A 23,529-nucleotide genomic window follows, 5' to 3' on the forward strand; every position below is an offset into this window, starting at 1 on the left:
AAAAAAGATGTATTTACCTTAAAAAAAAAAAGCTTTCTAAATCATCCACATTTTTTGGAATGCCATTTCGTGACTGTGAAACAGCCACCCATAATGGCCTAACACCGACTCTCAGGACAAAGCAATTAAGGCTCTGAGTTACTTGTTTGGTAGAAGCTTTGCAAAAGGGCCCAGATGCATGGGAAGGAGGCTGCAGTGGGTAATGGACATGGGTTCCTTATGCAAAACACTGTCATCGGTGAATTCACAGTGGAAGAGACAGGAAACAGGAGCCCCTTTCTCTAAAATTTATCTTCAAGGCCATTTCATTTTATGGAGTGGAATAAAGCTGACTTGTAAAAGAAAAAGAAAAAAAAAATCCCTTCTTTGCTCTTTGGCAGGGTGAAGTAGAGAAATAAAGTCTCCCCGCTGAACTACTATGAGGTCAGAAGCCTTGCTGCTATATTTCACACTGCTACACTTTGCTGGGGCTGCTTTCCCAGAAGATTCTGAGCCAATCAGTATTTCGCATGGCAACTGTAAGTATCCACAGTCTCACTCTCACTCTCACTTTCTCCCCCTGTGGGCACTTGAGCTTGCGTCAACAGGCACAACATACAAATTAAACATTTCATAAGACAGGAGACTTGTTAGTCACTTTAACTTGTGTGGATGGCAGAGGTAGATAGTTCATGTCTAGCCAAAATTGGTGGGATGACTGTTCCGTAACTCCAATAAACGTGGTTGTGAGGATTTGAAACATCCCTCAGTACCTCCGATGAAGTCTCAGTTACTACAAGGAGGCTGTGATCATGCCTGGAAACCAGCTGTGGGAGAACATCACTGTCATCTGGGTGTTGCCAGTACTCCACATTTTCATAAGTAATTAGTACAGAGGCATTGTTACAAGATAACAGAACAGAAGAAGACTGTTTTGGAGTACTTTAGGGACAAAAATTAACTTTTGTTTAGACTTAGAAGTTTCATCATTGCTAGATTTGGATAGAGAGATTCTGAATTCATAGTGGACCTACTTTTACTGCTTATAACTTTCTTTTGATCTCTGCTTCATTGTCAAGGGTAGAAAGCAACATGATGAAAAAGTCAGTTGCCTCCTCAAAAAGAGGAAAGTTCTACCTGTGTGTGGGATGAAATAGACAATTACTTTTTTTTCCTTCTCTCCAAAAGATAAAATATTTTATCACAGTAAAATTGAAAGCATTTTACCCAAGTATCTATCTTCACAGTAATAATCCCCAAACACTGAAGGAACCTTAAAAAAAGTATTTGACAGTAATACTAGGATACTAAAGAGATCTACCCATCTTTCTGCTGGACGGTCTAGGTTGTAAAAGGAAATAATTTTATACGAAGGGGAGGTGTCAAGCCTTGACAGCTCTAACTGAGAACAAAAGTCAGGGTATGACTGAGCTTCCTGGTGGCGCAGTAGTTGAGAGTCCCGCTGCCGATGCAAGGGACACGGGTTCGTGCCCCGGTCCGGGAAGATCCCACATGCCACGGAGCGGCTGGGCCCATGAGCCATGGCCGCTGAGCCTGTGCGTCCGGAGCCTGTGCTCCGCAACGGGAGAGGCCACAACAGTGAGAGGCCCGCGTACCGCAAAAAAAAAAAAAAAAAAAAAAAAAGTCAGGGTATGACTAAGAACCAAACTGTGTAGTTTGAGACCATCATTCTTGAAGTGGCAGAGTCCACCCAACTTAAGGTATCAAACCTTAATAAGCATTTATTTATGTCCATTTGAGGAAGGTATTCTATCTTTGGTGCCCCTGTACAGAAGAGGCTCCAGGCCCAAATGTGCTGCTGAAAATCATGCTTCAGTGGACACTCCAATCTTTGTTAGGAGACAGACATGAATTGTTTTAGCAACCTCCTTGATCAGTGGGTAAATGAAATTTCAGAGCAGTAGAGGAAAAAGCACAAGATAATTCCATACTAAGCTTGATTGTGAGTGAAATATACTGAGGCTCTCTAGTAAGAGTGAGTCATGCTCAGATGCTACAGGTGTAGGGGTCTGAGCATAAATCTGTGAATGGATTACAAGTCATTATTTACACCCCTCTCACCCCCAAAACAACTGCCTTTTAAATGTGACTCGTCTTTCTTTTCTCCATAGTTTCTTTGGAGGATTGCCAGTGCTCTGGAGATTGTAGGTTTAAAGGCAGAGAGATTTTTGAGATGTAGGTATTTCCAAAGGTCAGATATTATTACAAATTGCCCGCTCTCAGCTAAAGAGAATTGCAGAAAAGGAGAACTATGCTCACTGACTCTCCAGGTCAGGGAAAATTCCAGATCACCCGACTGGCTACACTCAGTTTGACCCTGTCCTGTCAAAGCCCCCATTTCTCTGAGATTAGCCAATTGCTTAACTCAAGAGCGAACTTCCCACAGTTCCTAGAATGCCAACCAACCTAGCGGGGCTGCCTTCAATAGTGGATTATTCCAACTGGACGCCTGTGGAGACTGTATTTTTCTTCTGGCTCCTGGATGAGGGCTCTTGCCTCCAGACCACATTGCCTTTGTGGTGATTGATGGGAAGGCTGCTTTGAAATAGTTTTGTCCGGAGACAAGATCTTTGGCAGACTGCCCCTCGGGCTTAGCACTCTAAAGATGAAAAGAAAACTGTGGAAGAAAAGAGCACCTTCATGTAAAGGGTTCACTGGCAAGTTTAACCCCCAGAAAGAAGGACAAGTCAGAAAGAGTGACACTTAGAAATCTAAGCCCAGTCTTATTAGCATCAGGAAATGAAACTGTAACTTGATTATCCTTAAAGGGGACTCTTCTATCACAGCATTTCCTAAAATAACAGACTGGAAAATGGTGGCACGGTTGGACTTAAATATGGTTTTGTTTTGGGGCTGGCCCCCTCCTCTCCCTGCCCTGTCAACTCTTGGCTTAATTTCCTTTTCCCTCTCTTTCCCCATCTCCTCTTTTCACAGATACAAAACAGTATCCGGTGTTTGTGGGCCACAAGCCAGGACGGAACACCACACAGAGGCATAGGCTGGACATCCAGATGATCATGATCATGAACAGAACCCTCTACATTGCTGCTAGGTGAGCCACCTCTTCCTCACGTTTGCCTTCAGAGCACCCAAGGGTCCTCATACCTAAATGTCCCCGCTATGCATCATTTTAAAGATCCCCAACAGAGTGTCCTTTAATTTAAAGTCTACTTTAGTTTGTCAAGCAATCATTCTTTTAAGATTTTCTGTGTCTGTTTAACTTTATTATGTGGATTTGGGTAGAAATAATTGCATATTTTGGAGCTTAGACTCAAATAATCCACTGTTTATCTTGAACATCGTATATATATATACAAATATTTGCTCAAGCACAGAGTAAAGTGCTTCTCTCCCTGATACTTACTAAATTAAGTTGAATGTGTAAACATGTATCCATTTAAGTTCAATGAGTGTGTGGGGGTGTGTATATTGGTCTTGTGTTTTTGCAGATAATGTATAGTATATATCATTGCTTTAGCAGTAGCCATCCATTTTAGAAGTTTTTGATTTGGATCTAATTAAGAAAATACTTATCCACTGGGGAAATGTCATTTAAACAGACCATGTCTTCAGGTAAGTAACAACAGTGCTGGATTCCTTCAAAGCACTTAAATGTTCTGAAAATACAAGATATACAACATAAAGTAAAAATCCACTGGCTAGATTAAAATATCCTACGAGTACCCTACATTTGGTCACAGGGAGCAATGCCAAAGCACTTTCTAGAATTTTTACTTCACAAATACTTATGTAGTACATATTGGTTTTATGTGCTATATTAATTGCAAATACAGTTGTAAGTCCTTTATAAATGGTAATCCATTCAATCGTGGAAAAAACCCTACAAGGTGGAACTATTATCATACCCATGTCTTACAGGAGGAAACCATGTACAGAAAGGTGAAATGACTGGGTCAGAATGACAGAGGCAGGATTTGAACTGGAATGGTCTTGCTCTAGAGTCTGGGTCACTACTCCCTGTACTCCGCAGCCTACTGAGCCATAGAAGTGGTACTATTTGTCCTGCTGATATAACCTTCTCATAGCTGTTGCCCAAGAACATGGCCATTGTAGGTATTCATTAAAAAGCAATCCAATGAATCCTTAGTAGCCACCTCTCTGGGAGAGTTATCAGCTCCTTCTTAAATACCATTTTTAGTTTCCTAAATGTAGCAAGTCTGGAAGATTACATTTGTACCCAATTAGCTAAAGGATGGTCAAAACAAATGATTAAACATTGCATCTGTGAGAAATAGGTTGACTCAAGAATCTTCTATGAATTGTTCACTTTGCAACTGAGCCTTTAGGGGAAAAGAAACATCATAACAGACTGAGCTTGTGCCTGATGATTTAGCATGGGTGTGAACTGCAGGTCTCCGTGGGCACCTGAGTTAGGAGCAAGGTGCTGTGCAGACTTCAAAGTAACCATTATTACAGCTTGTTAAAACCAAGACCATTTTATTGTAACTCCCTACCCCAAGAAAAGGAGAAAGAAGAGAAGGGGAAAAAAAAAAAAAGGAAACATTCACTTTTTTAACACTATAAAACAGACTGTCTTTGGTTAAAGGTCAAATTTGTAACAGCCTAGCACTGACATGTTGGTTTTCACTCTATATGCAGCCACTTCCCTTCAATACACACCCCTGGAGAAGTTCCTAAATTATTTCTGTGGTCTCTGTATTTAGGGTCCCTCCTCTCCCTTTCATTTCAGGTTTCCCAACAGTGCCCTGAGAGATCCACATTCTCAGGCAGCAAGTAACACGATTTAAAGTGAAATCCTTCCCCCGGGCTCAAGTCATGGCAACACAGTTCAGGGGTACTCACTGAAGGGGGGAAGAGGAAGTCCTAGGATTAAGTCGGTTTGTGTTCAAATAACTTAATTCAGTGAGAGCAGGGTATGAACCCTAGGATGCACACACGGGTGCTGGGGAATAACCCCTGACCCTGGTCTGTGGTTTAGCATAAAGCGTCGTTCTGTTTGCTGGGCAATGTGATCTCTTGGAGATTGAAAAAGATCGCCATTGTCCAAAAGGAGATTTCATTCACAGAATTTTAGTTTTAAAAGGCCCCCCGGTTCTTCTAGACAATGTGTGTCAGCAATCAGAAGCCAAGTCCCATCCAGAACCCAGGGACTGAGTGAAGCTTGATGGCAGGAATGCTTTTCAGTTCTGCTTTATTATTAACCATTTTGTAAATTCTTCTTTCTTTGCTGTTTAATCTCTGAACTGCTAATTAACATAAACAGGCCATGCCCAAAGGGGGCAATCTAAGAGCTTCCCGAGGAATTGCCAATATTAATCAGTTGTTAATTTACAGTTCATATGTTCAGCTCTTATTTAAAGTTTTGAGGAGAGACAGGGCCAGGAAAAACCTCGAGTCAGCTCAAACCCAATACCAAAGTAATAGGCAATTCCATTCCAACAACCAACCTGACCCACAGCACCACCAACAGAGTCAAACAAGCGATAAAGGAATGCCATAAAACTGCCTTGGAAGTAAAGGGCGGGGCGATTCTGGCACCCTACTGAAGTCTGAAGAACTTCCCAATTCAGCAATTTACAAAACAGGCTCCCCTTTCTCCCTCTCACCACCCTTACACACACACACACACACACACACACACACACACACACACACACACACACACACACACACACACACACACACACACACACACACACACACACACACACACACACACACACACAGTCCAGGAGCAGGCAAGGGAATTTTGTAGGCCAACTGCCTTGCCCCCTTTTATTTTCACAGGAGAGAGCCTGTTTTTATTTCTATTTTTCTCTGTTGAGCTTTCCCTAAAGGCAGTAGCAAACAGATTTCCAAAGAACTGGGGGGAAAAGAATTGAAGTGAATCCTGACAGCAGATTTCTTTCTTTCTTTTTTCTTTCTTTCCTTCTCCCCTCTCCATTTCTTTTAAGTAATGAGGGGGCTTGAAAGTCTACACGGGAGCCTTGAGGTCTTGCTTTAAAGCTGTGGGTAATTTTCCAGCCCCAGGACTTCCTGCATTTTAGAAAAAGTCAATGTTATTTCAAGGGAATACGAGCTGTTTTGCTTTCCCTCACTAGCCCCCCATCTCCCCAGTTGAGTGTAGTTCTTTTCTTTCCTTTCTTCTGGATTCCAGACAAAAACGCCCTTGTACTCAGCTCACACAGAAGGGGATGTTTAAACATAGCCCCACACCTGAGCTGCTGATTCTGTTTCTTCCCTTCCAAGGGGAGAATGGCAGCAAATCATAAAGTCAACCAAATTCTCAGCAAAACAGGAAGGTAAACAGAAGCAAGAAATGTAAACTTTAGCTCAAGTACATTTTAGACCTTAATTGACCATCATCGTGTGAAAAGAGAGAGTGGCTTCTGGAAACAATTTTACTTTTATTGTCTTCCATCTTCTCAATCAAATTATCAAAGCTAAGGCTGAAAATATGTTGTCTAAAAAGAGATGGAGATGGAGATGAGCTTTTTGTTAGCTCCGCTGATGAACAATTGTAGCATGTTGAATACCAAGTGAAAGGGCATGCGAACCCATCTGTGTTCCAGTTTGGAAGCCCATTCAACTTTCAGACATCTCCCACTAAACTACATATATACAGATGTTATAGTTCCATGATGAGAGAGACTACTGGAAAGTTTTCATAAAAGGTGTCCCTTGTGGCAAGATGCCACACTTTGTCAGAAGATTCTGAATGTGAGCCAGAGGCATCTCTTGGAGGCTGAACCCTCCCCTTTTTCTTGCATATGCATGTTTTGTTTTTAATAACATGGATGTGGGTTTATCTGCCTTGAATGAGATATATACTCGTATTCAGGAGAAAATGAACTATCTTGACTCTTGTGTTTGACGTTGTATTAATATTTCTTTGTTTACAGGGACCATATTTATACTGTTGATATAGACACCTCACACACGGAAGAAATTTATTGTAGCAAAGTAAGTAGTTTTAAAACCTTCTTTCTGAAATGAAAGACCTTAGGACAGTTCTTAAAGAGAATATGTATTTTAAAGGCATTGATTGAGATGACATGGCTTATAATAATTTGGAACATTCTGTGAAGTCCTAATTTGGGGGTAAGTTAGGGCTTACTACATACTCAGAAATGGTTATGTACTTCATATTTTATTCATCAATCATGTGTGCGTGTACACTTTGGAGTTTTAGGTAATTGCTAAATTCTTTTAATAAAATACTGGATGTTTGTCCTGGAAAATATCAGTTTTCATACGTAAACTTTTGTCCTACAAATGTTTCACTGTTATGTTTCCATATCTTGAAATACTAAGTTTGAGTTGACTGTTGTGGTTCAGGAATTTGATAATTATCCATTTCAGACACACATAAAATATAACCTTAAGCTTCCCTTATAACTCCACATGGAGGTATTTTTGTTAATAAAATCCGCCCCAGAAGTAGATGATCCCTTCAGCCCATGAATTTATGCGAAGGAGTATAACCCGAATTAAATCTTTGTCCACCTAAACTGAATGTCTCCTTTATGTTTAAGAAAATGACTTCCATATTTTAAGAAAAAGGCCTGCTTCACGGAAACTGATTTATCAAGTGAAAAAGAAGGGCAAGGACATGTATTTTATCAAAATGAGCATAATTTAGCAAGTTAATGTGGATATTTTATGTGAAATGTCCATCCACGCTGTTGTTTATTCTTCTTTCCTTTTTCCTTCATCTTTATCTCAAAGAGAAGAAGATCATTTTGTAGTTTAATGAATAGATAGCGGTTCAAAATTAAATGAACATTTCCACCTCTAATCTTTTGTTGTTATGGTGAATTAATCATGGAGAAAGGGTGCGGAAAGCTTTCAATAAATATATGTGCAGCCTCTAGTCTCCCCCAGGGAACTCTTACTTCTAAAATCAAATGCGACAACCTCTGGGTTCTAATTGATTTCTTTCTTGATCGCTGCAGAAACTGACATGGAAATCTAGACAGGCTGATGTAGACACATGCAGAATGAAGGGAAAACATAAGGTAGGCAATTTTCATTTCTCCTGCAGCTGCCACTTTGGGTTAAGTCCTTGACTGTTATCTCTAGCCGTAGACCGTGATGTGGAATGGGTCACACTAGTCCCTTTTCCCCCAGTAATTGTTTCTTCCATCAACTTATTGAAGGCTTTAATTTGCAAAAATAGTTTGCTTTTAATGTGATAAAACATTACGACAGCTGCTAGGGCTGCGTCATGAACTATTTAGGGGCACCAGGGATTATGGACTCCAAGCTGGCTGCCCCGACTCTTGTGAGTGCCCTCTCCGGGAGCCCACGCCTCACGGTCCAAAACCCTCAGGGAGTCTGCAGAAGAGCTCAGAAAGGCTGCCGCAGACATACAGAAGTCTGTGCCTTTGGTCATAGAACAACATAAAAACACACTTCAGCCAGGAACCTTATATATCAAGGGACCCTGGAGCCTCTGGCATTAGAATTAATGTGATGGGGAGGCTGGTACTTCCAGGCCTGCCTTCCTTTTGTGGCATAAACACATACTTCCACTCTATGCCGTGTTTTATTTACTGTTGAAAAAGCAATTGTTATTCTCATCGTCACCTTGTGGTAAACGTCAGGAGGGGCTAGAACTTTTCACAGGGGAACTCTCCAGCCACCAGCATTTTAACCTTGCTGTTAGCAGATCATGGTGCACGGTCAAGGGGTCTCTATACTGAACGGACTGGATACCAAAAAGTTTGAATTATTTTTCAGGATGAGTGTCACAACTTTATTAAAGTTCTTCTAAAGAAAAACGATGATACTTTGTTTGTCTGTGGAACTAATGCCTTCAACCCTTCCTGCAGAAACTATAAGGTAAATGCTGTCTTGTCTCTTGGAACCACACAGCCCGGAGGTATTTCATAATTCACTGTGATTGTGCCTGCAGTAACCTAAGAGGGTTAATTCAACACCACCTGGGTTCCTCTCACTTGTTCGACTTAATGTATTGCTCCACATGAGTGATCCTGAGCAGGCTTCTAAGCTTCCTGTTTGTTCAGGATTGATTGACAAGGCTTTAAAGAGCCGACCCAGCAAAGTCCCTTCCTGTAAAACCCTATTCTCTATTGTTCAGAACGCCAACATATGTACCACATAGTGGATTTCCTCTCTCTCCCTTTCTCTTTTTCCCTCCCACCCTACCATCTCCTCTCTGAGCACAAAAACACACTTATATTGTGAACGATTCCTTTTTTTTTTTTTTTTTTTTTGCGGTACGCGGGCCTCTCACTGTTGTGGCTTCTCCCGCTGTGGAGCACAGGCTCCGGACACGCAGGCTCAGCGGCCATGGCTCACGGGCCCAGCCGCTCCGCGGCATGTGGGATCTTCCCGGACCGGGGCACGAACCCGTGTCCCCTGCATCGGCAGGCAGACTCTCAACCACTGTGCCACCAGGGAAGCCCTACGATTCCTATTTTTAAAGGGATCTCAAAAGCATGCCATTGGAAACTGCAGACTTTCCTCTAGGTAAGATTTTCAAGAACACAGGAAGTTAATTCCATTCAGCACTCAGCTTACTTGACTATGGCCTTACTTATCTTGGCCTTTATGCAAGGGAAAAAAATTAACCCTCGCAGCATTAATAAATCTAGTTAGTTCTGATGCAGCTGATGGTGGTGTTGCTGAAGGAGCAGAGATGCCAATGATGTGAGGTCTTGGATGCACATCTTTGGCTTTCCTTGTCCCTTCTTTCTGCAACAGTCTGTCATTCAGCAAACCCGTATTGAGTTTCTCCCGTGACTAGGCACTGACGTTGTAAAGACAGATAGGAGGCCTCCATCCTTAGGGAAGCCAGACAGGGAGAAGAAAACTGCAGTCCCATGGGTTTGCTGCCATGGTGACATAATGCAGAGCATGATGGAAGCATCACAGAGAAGTGCTTATATCAGCCAGAGATGTGGAGTCAGGGAAAGCTTCCAGAAGGAGGTAGACGACTCCTGTCTTCAAGTGTTCCCTCCTGCTGTCCCCACGTATGGAACACGAACACCCCAGCCCAGGAGAAACCCAAGCATCTGTGATTGCCCAGAACCTGACACAGTGTCTCCGAACAGGTGTTCGATTCATTTTGTGGGGTAAATAGTGAATGAGATAATGCCTAACCTCAGTCTTAGAGAAGAAGCAGAAGTTACCAAATGAAGGGAGGAGGGCATTCCAGGTAGGGGAACAGCATGAACAAAGGCACGGAGTAAGAAACGGTCTACTGAGCTTGAGAAACTTCATTTGGTTCTGAAGTGCTGGACTGTGAGGTGACAGTGCCAACAAAAAGAGAGCCTAGAGAGGGAGGTGGCCTCAGGGATTAAGGGAGGAGATGAGATTCAGGAAATACTTAAGTGACAAAAACCAGGAGGATTTACTAATTAACAAGAAGCACAGGATAAGGAGAGACAGAACGGCTGCAAGGCTATCTCCTGGGTGGGTGGACGGATGGGGCGGCCACCAGTTTGCACAGGGAGTAAAGGAAGAGCAGTGGGGTTGAGGGGGGTGGTGAGAACATGGGGGTTCCACCTTGCATGTTAGGAGTATGCCTGGCACCATGGATGGCAATGCCTACGGGACATGAATAAAGATCTCCAACAAGAAGATGGACGGGTCAACTTTGATTTAGGGAGAGACATGGGGGGCCTATCTAGATTTGGGTTTCACCAGCACAAAGTGAAACCTTAGGGGTGTGAAGAATGAGCCAAGAAGTGTTGGGCTGATATCAGGACCAGAGGGCTCACCAGCCTGGGTTTGACAGTTTTAAAAGACTGCCTTAGCATAGACATTGGAGGGAGGGTCTGTTTTACCCTCATGCTCATCTTCCATCTTATGTTTGGAAATGGGCACCAGCAGGGTCAGGATTAGGGTGAGGCAAGTGAAGCATCTGGCTCAGGAGCAACGTGGGTGGGGGGGAATCAAAAAATTCAGTAATCAAGATAAATGATTTTTTCAATGCAGTATTTTTATAAATCTAAATTAATGCAAAAAAACTGTCATATCCAAATTTTAAATAATGACAGCAGCCGATTCAGGCTGCAATAGAGGCAGCAGTCCAGTCAAACATTCAACCAGTAACGGTACACTGGAGCACGGACTTTAATTCTACCAAGTAATATTCCATCCCCGTTTGTCATTGTTTAGGACTCATTAAGATTAATGCTTCTAACAAATCCTAACAAATTCCCTAGTTGGAAAGCTATCTTTTATGACAAATTACAGGTTTTCTTGGCACTCTGATACCCGGCCTGCAAGTGGTCCAGCTCATTCTTCCTGCACATGTTCCATTCCCCAGGATGCTTCACCTCTAGGGGATGCCTTCACCTCTCCCTTGTTCTAGCCACACCTACTGAAACATGTTCCAGGAGCCTGGGCCTCTCAGAAACCGCAGACAGGATACACTAGCATGGCGAATGGTAGTGAGAACCCTTGGCATTGCTCAGACAAGTGTTTTTAGACTCTCGAGGCACAGAGGGACTTTGCTGAGGATATGAGACATAATGTATTTGGCTGCAGGGAGAATGAACAGCCTCTCTCTTAAGTGCTTGTTATCTCCAGATCAGGACCAAAGGGTCAAAGCAAAAACAATGACCAGTCTTCCACTAACCCAACTCTCAGAGCGCAGAAGCATCAAGTTAAACTCTCTGAAGCAGGAGAGTGACAAAATTTTGGTCTTTGCTTCTGCACCATGCCCTGACTTACACATTTTTTTTTTTTTTTTTTTTTTTTGCGGTACGCGGGCCTCTCACTGTTGCGGCCTCTCCCATGGTGGAGCACAGGCTCCGGACGTGCAGGCTCAGTGGCCATGGCTCACAGGCCCAGCCGCTCTGCGGCATGTGGGATCTTCCCAGACAGGGGCACGAACCCGTGTCCCCTGCATCGGCAGGAGGACTCTCAACCACTGCACCACCAGGGAAGCCCTGACTTACAGAAGTAAGCTGAATATATTACAGAGATTAGAGTCCCAAATAAGATTATCTGGGGAAGAATTCTGAAGGCTGCCCACTATAAATCTACAACTACACTCCATACCTTTTCCCTCCTGTTCTCTAAACCTCTTGAACTTCCGCACAAGTCAGGCTGGTTCTTAGTATAATTATCTGTACCCTACGGTGATTTAATTTACTAGGGGCTGCTGTTAAGTCTAACATCTGATGACTGCTACAAGGATTAGTTATTACTTCATGGAAGGAGGATTTCACCATGGCGTTGTTTTGTCTCTGGACTTTTCCAAGTTCCCAAACCAATACATTAATTATTCATTGCTTCCTGCCCTTGACTAGCTATAGCTATAGCCGCTTTTTTAGAAGTAGGTACGTTTTAAAACATATGTCCCCATTGTATATTATTGTTTCCCCACTGCCAGGATTACAGCATGCACTGCTTGGGATAACAGCATTTCCATTGCATCATTGTGTACCAAGCATCACTTTGAATACTTGCCACAGACCGCAAAGTCTGTCACAGTTCAGCAGTTCCTTGGGACAAAATATTAGGAAAAGACTTTCATAAAAATGTGCTGGGGGAAGAGTACATTTGCTTTAAAGGATGTCTAACTTGAACATCTTTTCCCTGAAATTACATTTTTAACACACTGCTTTATGTGATTCTCGGCTACAGTTTAAACAAATAGGATGGCTTCGATGGGGGAGATTTCAAAGTGCTTGTACATAGGAATGGCCTGTCATATCCCTGAAAAGGTTTCTGTGGGTTGAGGGCAAAGGGCTAGTGTTGGACAACACTAGCAGCTGCTCAGTAAGAACCTCGCTCCTTCCTCCTGGGCAGCAACTCCAAGCACCTTGATTTAAGGCACCCTGATTTAGTGCTAAAGGCCTTTTCACAGATCCTTCCTCAGCACCACTGCTGTTTTAGGTTTATCTTCTTTCCGTTCTCATATATGTAGTCAAACCAGGCAACTGCCAGATGATACACAAAATACCCTAAAACCGTAAAGAAGACCGGTGATGCAGAGCCTTACACACACCCCATTGGCCAGAGCTCAGTCATGTGATCATACCTGACCTGCAAGGGAGGATGGGAAATGTAGTTTAGTGGGATATGTAGGAAAGGGAAATGAAATTTGGTGAACAGCTAGTAAGGCCCTGCCTCACCTGCAAATGCCTATGGAGCCAGACAGGTCACTCACAGGAGTGAAGCAAGCAGGTTGTCAGGATAATCTGTGGGTGAAGGAGCCCTGGTGCTAAAGACCACATGCCTGTTTGAAGAAAATGGCAGGGGCTGCCATTACTCAACTATAGCCTGCTGCCAGTTGGGTAAGAACAGCCTAAACTGACTTTCCAACTTGTTCAAAAGAAGCAAGAAATCCAGGTTTTTATATGCAATATCCCTGTTTTAAAATAGGGCTCACAGAGGCTTCCCTGGTGGCACAGTGGTTAAGAATCCACCTGCCAACGCAGGGGACACGGGTTCGAGCCCTGGTCCAGGAAGATCCCACATGCTGCGGAGCAACTAGGCCCGTGCGCCACAACTACTGGGCCTGCCCTCTAGAGCCTGCGAGCCACAACTACTGAGCCCACGTGCCCCAACTACTGAAGCCTGCGTGCCTAGAGCCCGTGTGCCACAACTACTGAGCCTACACTCTAGAGCCCACAAGCCACAACTACTGAGACCACATGCCACAACTACTGAAGCCCGTGTGCCTAGAGCCCATGCTCCGCCACACAAGGAGCCTGCGCACCACAACAAAGAGTAGCCTCTGCTCGGCACAACTAGAGAAAGACCGCGCACAGCAACAAAGACCCAACGCAGCAAAAATAAATAAATAAAGTTTTTTAAAAAGGGGCTCACAGGCAGGCCAGTAATAACCCCTAGCCAGTAGTAACCTCTAGCTCACAGGAACAAGGCCAGGGTTGGGCATTAGGAGATGGAAGTCAAGCAGCAGCCTGTGGCTGTTGGGAGCCTCTCAGCTTCTGGGCCTTTCTCACCTGCGCAGTCTGAGGATGGGACATGTTTCTGAAGTAGGTACAAAGGCTACCTGAGCTCTGCTTGCATCTATGTTTTTGTACCTTTGCTGACACCATACTATTCTTATCATGTAACCCGAGAAAGAATTCCAGTGTCGTCTTCTAGGATTTAACCCACAAAGGCAGGACTCCTCGGGCACAACAAGACCAAAACTGAAGTCATTCTCTATATAGAGTTCATGACTGAACCGATAATTCATTGGAGGAGAGGAAGGAGGGGAATTAAGTTTTCCTGGTGTCTGCCTCAGAAATTCCTTTTCCAAGGAGAAAGAGGCTACTTCTTGAGCATTCCAGAAGGATACTCTTTATTGGAATAAAGGGATCTCTTTATTGTAGGGATTCAGAGTCAAGCAGACATGACTGAATTTCTGACTCTCCTAGCTGTAGAATCTTAGTCAAGTGACTTAATCTCTCTAGACCTCAGCTTCGTCATCTGAAACCGAAAGACTTACCTCAGAGGGTATTCGAGGATTATTTGCACCATGCATATGAATTACTTAGCAAATTAAGAGCTTTGTAAATATTAGTTGCTATTACTACTGCTGGTTGCTGTTGTTCTTAATTAAGTCCTATTATTTCATTTAGATGGATACTTTGGAACCTTTTGGGGATGAATTTAGTGGAATGGCCAGATGCCCTTACGATGCCAAACATGCCAACATTGCACTGTTTGCAGGTAAATGACCTGATTTCTTCTCATTGCATTTGCTTTTGTGTGCTCAGCCTGTGGCTGCACATCTACTCTGGAGGATTTGCAGAGTCACAGTTGTACTTTGATTCTCTAGTGAACAGTGTAATTAACAATGCCTTTTCCATTTGAAATTCATATGGAAATTGTACTTTTGCTTCTTAAGAGAAGTCTTTGCCACGCTTACCCGTGCTTTTGTGCCTTCAGGAAGAATAACAACTTTGTACTGAACATGCGACATACTGGTTAGGGCATGTTTGGGCTGAAATAATAGAAAATCCCACCTTGAACCACCAATGTGGATTGAGGATTTAAGGTAGGGCAGACTTTGGGGTTGGTCTGATTCAACGACTCAATAATCTCATCCAGGACACAGGCCCTTTTCATTTCTCTGCTCTGCTTCCTTTCTTTCTCTGAGAGAGACTGGCTGTTCTCAGAGTCATAGGATGGCTGCCGGGGGCTCAATTAGGGCTACATGTCCTCTTGTCTACATACAGAAGGGAGAAGGAAAGAGACAAAAAGGAAGCTTTTGGAAGGTCTATCAGAGCAGTGAGACCACATACTCCTAAGTTACCAGCAAACATCTTCTCAAATATCATTGACCTGACTAGGTTACATGCCTATCTCTGATAGAAAAACTGTAGTGGCCAAAGGGGATGAGGCTGATTAGCTGAGGCTGACCCGTACTCCCCATCCCCACTCCTTCCTTCCACTGCAAAGGATATAAAACAGCAGCAAGTAAGCCACGACGTTCAGATTGGGATTTTTGTGTACGCATGTGAGTGTGTTTTAATTAGAAATTTATTTAGGAATTCACTGCCAGCTGTGCACGTGGAGGTGGGTACAGGGAGAAGTGTTGGTATCATAGTGATTGTTATGGCATGTAATAAAGCAGTGAGCTAGAATTTCCATCACAGCAGCTAAAAACTGGCACATCCTAGCCAGATAAGAGACGTTAGGGCTTTGATTATGAAAAAAGATTAGCTCCTTGAACTTCATCCTCAATGTCATCCCTTTGTGGGCCTGAATCTGCCATCAAAGATGGAAGAAGTGGTTTGTGCCAGGTTCAGAAGGAAAGGTTTCTCAGGTTCTCCTCCAAAGGTAGAGCACAGTATTGTCGGGAAGCAGCATTGTGAGAAACACAAAGTCTTGTAAACCTGTTTGTAAGCATGGCCAGGGGCAAGGCCAGTGGTAAGAGTGTTTGAGCATATTCTAAAGTGCATAACTTCTGCAGCAACACTGTTCTGACACTTGGCACCTGCATTAGTCAGTACCATGGAGGATGTGGGCTGCAGTGGAGAACACAGGTTTAACCATTAACTAAAGAGAAGTAGCCTGAGGTAGAAAGAGGAGAATGGGCAGAGTGTTTACTAAGGCCACCAGGCTTCCGGAAGGAAGCCATGTGAGACCACACTGTGACTGCCCCCCTGCCCCCTCCAACAGGTATAGTTGAATCAGTGTTCACCGAAATGTCTGAGATCTCATAAAAGCTCAGCCCTTATAAACAGAAGATATTTGTTGCACCTCAATGGTTGCCATATTACGAAGAGTGCCAAAATAGTACTTGATTTTACAAGTAAAAGTTCTGGTGAGATACCCAGTGTAGGATGTAAAACAAAGAGTACGGGGGAGTGTTCAACAGCAATAACCACACACGCACACACAGTGCTCCCACTGCCCTCCACTCTTCAGGTGTATCTGTATGACCTGGGGCTATGATTCTACAGGACAAGTTGTGATATTTGTAGACATATGTTTATCAATAGAAAGGTGTGCTGTTTGCAGTTAAAATCTAACCCAAACAGTCAATACTTACTGATATATGAATGTCAATAGTGTAGATGTGAAGACAGCTCTATCCTGAAGCTAAGCAAATGTCAGTTAAGACCAAAAGTAGGCATCAAGAACTTTGCTTAGGTATGTTTGGATAAGATTTAAAAAAAAAAACAAAAAAACCCATATGCTTATTCCACAAGTGGAAGAGCTTAAAAGAATACTGTATTGTATATAAACCACTTTTTTTTTTTTTTTTTTTTTTTTTTTTTGCGGTATGCGGGCCTCTCACTGTTGTGGCCTCTCCCGTTGCGGAGCACAGGCTCCGGATGCGCAGGCTCAGCGGCCATGGCTCACGGGCCCAGCCGCTCCGCGGCATATGGGATCCTCCCGGACCGGGGCACGAACCCGTATCCCCTGCATCGGCAGGCGGACTCTCAACCACTGCGCCACCAGGGAGGCCCATAAACCACTTTTGAAGATGCTTTCGAAGCCACAATTAATGAAGATATGTAATCCATTAAAAATGAGCCAAGGAAGTAATTTTTTATATTAAATATAATTAGTGTTTCCATTTCATCTACATAGATTTTGCTATTCCAGAACAGCCCATTTGATTATTCGTGTAAACAATGCTTGCTAATCCCAAAATTTCAAGGATTCACCTTCAGTCATCTTCGCTCTCTTTTGCCTTGAATGTATCCTCAAGCGTAAGTCCCAAAGAGCATGAATTCTTAAAGAAAGACCAATATGAACTCAGCGCCATCCCTTCCCCCCGCCCCTTTACTTTGGCTTCTTATATATCAGAATGTTCTCAGTTTGTGACTTGGGAAATACTGAAGCAAATATTTTTTAAATGGAAAGAGAGATTGGCAGGGCTTAGTGGCTCTCTTGACTGAGGTAAAGAGGAGCAGAGACTCGCGGGATACAAGTAGCAATTTTAGTCAGCTCTTTTTTGCTTATGAATCCCCTTTCTTCAACTTCCCTCACCTGCTCAGGCCGAGGACGCTGTTACTTCTGCTTGCACTTAAATTTTCTGGTGATAAAATCAGCCTCTATCTTTCCCTGGGCTCCTACCTAATCCAGTTTACCACGGTGTGGTGGCAGTTGCAGTGTCCAAGAGGCCTTGGCCTTGAGATTTCAGTCAAGGTACATCTAATCGAGTGAAGCAAACAACATTTTTCATTTACCCTGTTCCCTGAGCTGCTGCTGCTTAGAAATTGCCGTGCAATTTAAAAAATGAAAAATGTTTCATCTCTCATGATCCCAATTTAAAATGGTTAGGAATGTGGGCCAAGTGTTTTCCCAGAGACTCTTGGGCTTTTCCCAGGTGCCCTATCTTATCTGCCTGATACAGGAAAGCCGGGCGGGGGGAGGCCTCTATTATTCCCCCGCGCCCACTATCTTGCTGCAACTCCGACCACCTCTTCTCTTTCTCTTCGAAGACGGAAAACTGTACTCTGCTACAGTGACTGACTTCCTTGCCATTGATGCAGTCATTTACCGGAGTCTTGGAGACAGCCCAACCCTACGGACCGTCAAGCATGATTCAAAATGGTTGAAAGGTGAACAAACAAAAGAAGAAAGGAGGGGAGGTGGGGGAGATACATATCCTGAGGGAGATTCAGAGCCTGGATGGACCAGACTGTAGTTGCATCTTAGTGATGCCTTCTCACAGACAGGAAGGTGGAAATTGCACCTTCTGCCCCCAGTTGATTTATTTACCTCCCCTTTTCACTTCCCATGAGTTTCTGGAGTGTTATCAAAACTACCAATGCCACTATAATAGAACACGTGACATTTATCTTTCCTGCTTCAAGCTCTCATTTCAGAGTCCCACGTGAAAACAACTGAACACTTCATTCATGGAAGGGAACAGGGGATTGGAGGTGGTGGGGAACAGGAAAAAAGCTGTTCACAACCCTGTATGAGCCGTGGGTGACAAAGAGATGTGTACAAAATCCATCCTGTAATTTGAGCGTTGTATTGTGGAAAATAAAATTACATAGATATGCAAAACTCATTTATTCTTCATTGTTCATTGCAACTGCTTCTGAAAGATAAAATCTTGTAGGCCTAAATGCTTTCTGAAATCACCAGCACTTGCATGTGTGAAGTCACTAGAAATAGTTAGTGTTAACCAAATGTCTAATGGCCCTACACTTTTAATTAATAACATGTCTTTGGTTGCAGCTGATTGCAGTTCTTTTAACTCTGTGTGACATGTCCCCAATTAAAGTGCCCATTTGTCCACAGAACCGTATTTTGTCCAAGCGGTAGATTATGGAGACTACATCTACTTCTTCTTTAGGGAAATAGCGGTGGAGTACAACACCATGGGAAAGGTAAGAGGGGAGGATGTCTCAATTTTGGGCCAGTGTGGTTATCAATGACTTTGAAATAAGAACCATAAATCTAATGACAAGGTCATCGTTTTGAGAAGATCCAGCCAAAGACTGGTGGAAGTGAAACATTTTGCTTCCTCAAAGCCCTGTATGCTTTTTCTGAGTAGTAACAGATTACAGGGAAACCCCTTAAATGTTTATATTGAAAATTTAATAGACAGATGTTGGGTTGATTTCATACTGAGTTTCAAGTACCTTAAGATGTGGTTTCCAGGTCCACTCATCAGGTTTTTTTGTTTTAAATTGAGTCGCTCCAGAGAAAGAGTGTAAGTATTCAATATCTTTTAAGAAAACCAAGGGTCTTGACTGTATTGCAAAAAGCAATAGAACACTGAGGGGATGTCTATTTCAGTTATTTTTATCAGAGAGTAGATCAAGATCACTAAGTTAGAGGGCATAATTCAATGCCAGGGTGGCTTGCACGGTTAGAGGAATTCAGAGTATGAGATGCAGAGCCCAGAGGCAGCTAGTGAGGATGGCAGAGATGGTGCATACAAGTGTGCTTTTGTTTGAGGAAATAAAAAGCTAAGCAGTCTGTATGGAAATGAGTTTATGTGGCTGGGAGCTGATCCCCTGAAGGATTTATGGCTCTGTATTAAATGCCACAGCCTTATCTTTCAAAACATGCTGTTCCAATGCTGAGTTTTTCCCTTCTTTTTCTTTTGCTACTGATTTTAGAAACACAGGATTAAATTAAGCACCTTGTTGTTCTGTTTCTGTTTTCTAAGAAAGGCAAATTCTACTAAGATCTCCACGAAAAGTAAGTGCATTTCATTTTCTCCATGTTTTTCCTCTGCAGGTAGTTTTCCCAAGAGTGGCTCAGGTTTGTAAGAATGACATGGGAGGGTCACAAAGAGTCCTGGAGAAACAGTGGACATCTTTCCTTAAAGCTCGCCTGAACTGCTCAGTTCCAGGGGACTCTCATTTTTATTTCAACATCCTCCAGGCGGTTACAGACGTGATTCGTATTAATGGCCGTGACGTTGTCCTGGCAACGTTTTCCACACCTTATAACAGGTAACCATGCCCTGGCTGTATGGACTTAATCGGTCCTTCCTGGCTTCCTTTTCCCAAGGGGTTCTTGTCTAATACACAAGATTTGCAACTGATGGAAAAATTGCCATTCACTATTTGTAGCTAAGAAGCACTTAACATTCAGTTTTCATCAACAAATTAACAGTCATTTATAAGCACTGTTAGAGTAGGATTCTGGAGAAAGTAATTAGATAAATTATATTATAACAATATAGTCTTTTCATATGCCTGGGGTATAAACACTATTCATGTGCTATTTCTCAACCCTTCCAGTAATCTTGAAAAGTGAATACTGTTGTCTTCTTTTTACACTTGAGGAAACTGAGTTCAATTATACTATCTGGTCCAGGTAGCCAATAGATGGAAGCAGCAGCTTTGGAACTCAAGAATGTTCCTCCTTTCCCTTCTAGGTCATCTAACATTTTATTTGACTTTTAATATTTCTGTGACTAGATCAGTAATTTTTGAAGTAAAAATACTGGAAACTTATTAAAATGCTACAAAGTGAAATTTAGGAATTAGATGAGTCAATCTTGCATCCCACCTAAGGGACCCTGGTTATTATCCCGTCAGAGGAACCAGGATCCCAACCACAGCACTACTGTCTGACTCTGGAGGGTTCTACTGAGGATTTACAAGTCATCAAACGTTGCACGGAGAAATACTGTCTCAGCCTGTTCACCCCTATTTTTGTATTTACTTAAGCTAAGACACTGAGCTATTAAATGGCACACTAATAACTGTCCCTGGAACAGTGAAATGTGTAGAGACTAAAGAACAGAAGGAAGAGGGACACTATGTTCCCTGGTACTTGGCTCTCCCAGACCTTAGAGTACTAGCACCGTTGTGCGGAAATGATCCTAACTCTGGCCATGGTCATGAAATTGAAATACATGTACTATATTCTCACTTCCATGTAGAATTTTGTGTGTTCCATATGATCTTCCATAAGGAATGCACTGTTTTGTTTTGGATTATACTTTTTACAAAAACTCTGAAGCACTTGATGAGTGGCTAGATGACAGGATAGCTGCTAGGAAGAAATGCTTAAGAATTGGGTAGAGCCCAGAACAGAGCTAGCTGAAAGATGAAATAATGTTCCCCAATTATATGGAGGGCAAGAGTCAAGAGTTCCCACTGAAGAGATATGAAAACATAAACCCATATTGCAGCAAGAAGTCTTTAGTTAGGTTTAAATAGGCTGCAACCATCTGAAGGAATTTTTAGACTTGAGAATAGAAAAGATAAAATTCAGGCCTTGACTGCTCATACTTTGGAACCGATGTATCTAGTAGTGTTGAAAAAGAATACTATTTTGGAACACAGAATGTAGGTGCCAGTGGAGTTTCAGAGCACATTTCTAATTTTTGTATGTTTTTTGAGAGAGCGAGTCACTTCATGATTACAATAAGAGTAGTAGATTCCTGCGTATTACGTATACTCCCATTTAAAGAATTTTCTTAAAAGGGCCCTAGGAAACATTCAATTAGTGCATGCTAATGCAGTCTCAGAAACCTTATCTGTTTAGTAAAATCAGAAAATGGCAAAGATATGCATACCAGTTTTCATATATAAATTATAGTCCCTCTCTTGTTTTACTCCCTCTGGTTTCATCCCTCTCCACCGGATCCTCCACACATGCACACTTCATCATGTCAGGTTGTTTCAAATCCTTTACGGGCTCCTCTTTGCCCTGGGGATAAAGCCCAGCTTCCTTGGCATAGCATGCAGGCCCCCTCATGATCAGGCACGGGCTCCTCCCCCAGCACAGAGGGCTTACTGGAGCTTGCTCATGCCCTGCTCTCTGCCAAGTCTGCCCGCCAAACCCATGTCTGTTTGCCCACTGAACCCCCGGGAATGCTCCAAGCCTCGGCTCCAGCTGCCCCCATGGAACCCTGCACATACCTCTTTTTACCAGATTGTGTTGGAATATTTGCTATTGTTGTTATTATTATCACTGTTGTTGTTTTTGTTGTTTTCTTACACACTGAACTGTGAGTCAGCTGAGAGCAGGATGCTCTTATTTACTGACATTCACTGCTTGAGATTAGGGGTTCCATAAATATATGCTGAATGAACAGAAGATGGGAAGAAAGGGAGGGAATAAAGTAGGGAAGGAAAAAGAAAGGATTTACAAATGAGTATAACCTAAGGAAGACTATAAAACCATAGGGTATCTTTAGTTGTTATGAAGTGCCTCATAAAATACTTCAATATTTATCCTATTTTTCTTAATATTTAAAGTAAATAGGTACACCTCTTACTTTTAGGAAAGCGAGATGTGGAGAGAGTCTTACAAAATTAAATAATGCTGGGGGTTCTGAAATTTCAAAACAAATGGGGATCATTGTCTTATTATAGACTCAATACTGTGAATACACACACACACACACACACGCTACATACTTTAAAATTCATCCTGCCACCTTGTTTTAAATAAGCTTTCTAATCCTCTCCCTATTTCTTGCTTTATTAGTAATACTTCATAACTGTGTTATGAAATTAAAGATGGCATAAAATTCTCCTAATCATATATGAAGTGATTTCCGTATCCTTTCAACATCTGCAAAATCAGGACTAAATCATTCTTTCTCCCTGGATGATGTTCATGCTGCAAAGTGCTTGTGTCTTGCCCTGGATGCTTCTGTGTACAGTGACCCACTACCTCAAAGCCTGATTAAAACTGTTGGCCAGCCAGTGGCTGAAATTTATTTGATCAAAATCAAGGAACGACCATAGTCAAAAACAAACATGGGTTTAAGCAGTGTACCTAGATGAATGAATAATTCATGTCTGTTCACCACTGATGGGAAAAAAAAAAAAAAATCCCCAAATCCTTCTAGGAGTGCCAGGCAAGAATGTAATTACAGGTAGAGATTACTGTCATTATTATTATTTAGCACTTAATAGAGCATTTTATTTGCAAAGTGTTGGTGCTTTAGAGATTTAAATTGTTTAGTCTTATGCAAATAAACAGGAAGTAAACCTTGCAAGGTACAGTGACTAACATAAAATATGGTTGGGTTCCTCACACATAACATCCTCACTTGTGAGGTCCTTGGCTTGAGGAACCAAATTCAAAGAAGGAATATGTGAACAGTAGGAGCACTTTTACTTCAAATTTTCACCAACATTAGAGATGCAGAATGTTGTCCAAACATTTTATATTTGGTTTAAAGACTGATAATTTCAGGGAATTCATGAAACGTATAAATCACCAGCTTGACCATTCCTCCTTTACAAACAAAAGCAGTGCCAGACACAAGACATAAAGAGATTTTCCTCTATGATTCTGCCGTAACTAGCCCTTTCTTTAAGGCCACTGATGCAAATTTGAGTCACAGAAACATTCACCTTATGCGCTAGGATCCCTTACATTTATAGTGTTCAGGATACGAACATTAAATTTCAACTGCCCGTACTAGGAAAGTTACTTTGGAGTATATTTTCCAAACTGCATGCGTGACTGTTGCATGAATAACACTTTGTGTGAAATGTCCTACTGCAGCATCCCTGGGTCTGCAGTGTGTGCCTATGACATGCATGATGTCGCCATTGTTTTTACTGGGAGATTCAAAGAACAGAAGTCTCCAGATTCCACGTGGACACCAGTTCCTGATGAACGAGTGCCTAAGCCTAGGTATGTGCAAATATTTAT

The 23,529-nt window shown here is 42.5% G+C and overlaps 1 protein-coding gene across 3 annotated transcripts in view; it reads left to right on the forward strand.

Moving 5' to 3' along the window:
• Window positions 1–385: 385 nt before the first annotated feature.
• SEMA6A (semaphorin 6A) overlaps window positions 386–23,529 on the forward strand; it is a gene marked incomplete at its 3' end in the record, with an annotated part of 60,047 nt that continues 36,903 nt past the window's right edge. For all 3 annotated transcript variants that reach the window (XM_079703934.1, XM_079703935.1, XM_079703936.1), the window contains exons 1-10: window positions 386–518; window positions 2,935–3,052; window positions 6,885–6,945; window positions 7,938–8,000; window positions 8,725–8,826; window positions 14,556–14,646; window positions 17,877–17,996; window positions 18,688–18,776; window positions 19,636–19,853; window positions 23,380–23,511. In XM_079703934.1, coding sequence (XP_079560060.1) covers window positions 419–518; window positions 2,935–3,052; window positions 6,885–6,945; window positions 7,938–8,000; window positions 8,725–8,826; window positions 14,556–14,646; window positions 17,877–17,996; window positions 18,688–18,776; window positions 19,636–19,853; window positions 23,380–23,511 — 1,094 coding nt within the window. In that variant the 5' untranslated portion in view covers window positions 386–418. The remainder of the gene's footprint in view (window positions 519–2,934; window positions 3,053–6,884; window positions 6,946–7,937; window positions 8,001–8,724; window positions 8,827–14,555; window positions 14,647–17,876; window positions 17,997–18,687; window positions 18,777–19,635; window positions 19,854–23,379; window positions 23,512–23,529) is intronic.

This window comes from Hyperoodon ampullatus (assembly GCF_949752795.1).
Source record: "Hyperoodon ampullatus genome assembly, chromosome: 4".
Lineage (NCBI taxonomy): Eukaryota > Metazoa > Chordata > Mammalia > Artiodactyla > Ziphiidae > Hyperoodon > Hyperoodon ampullatus.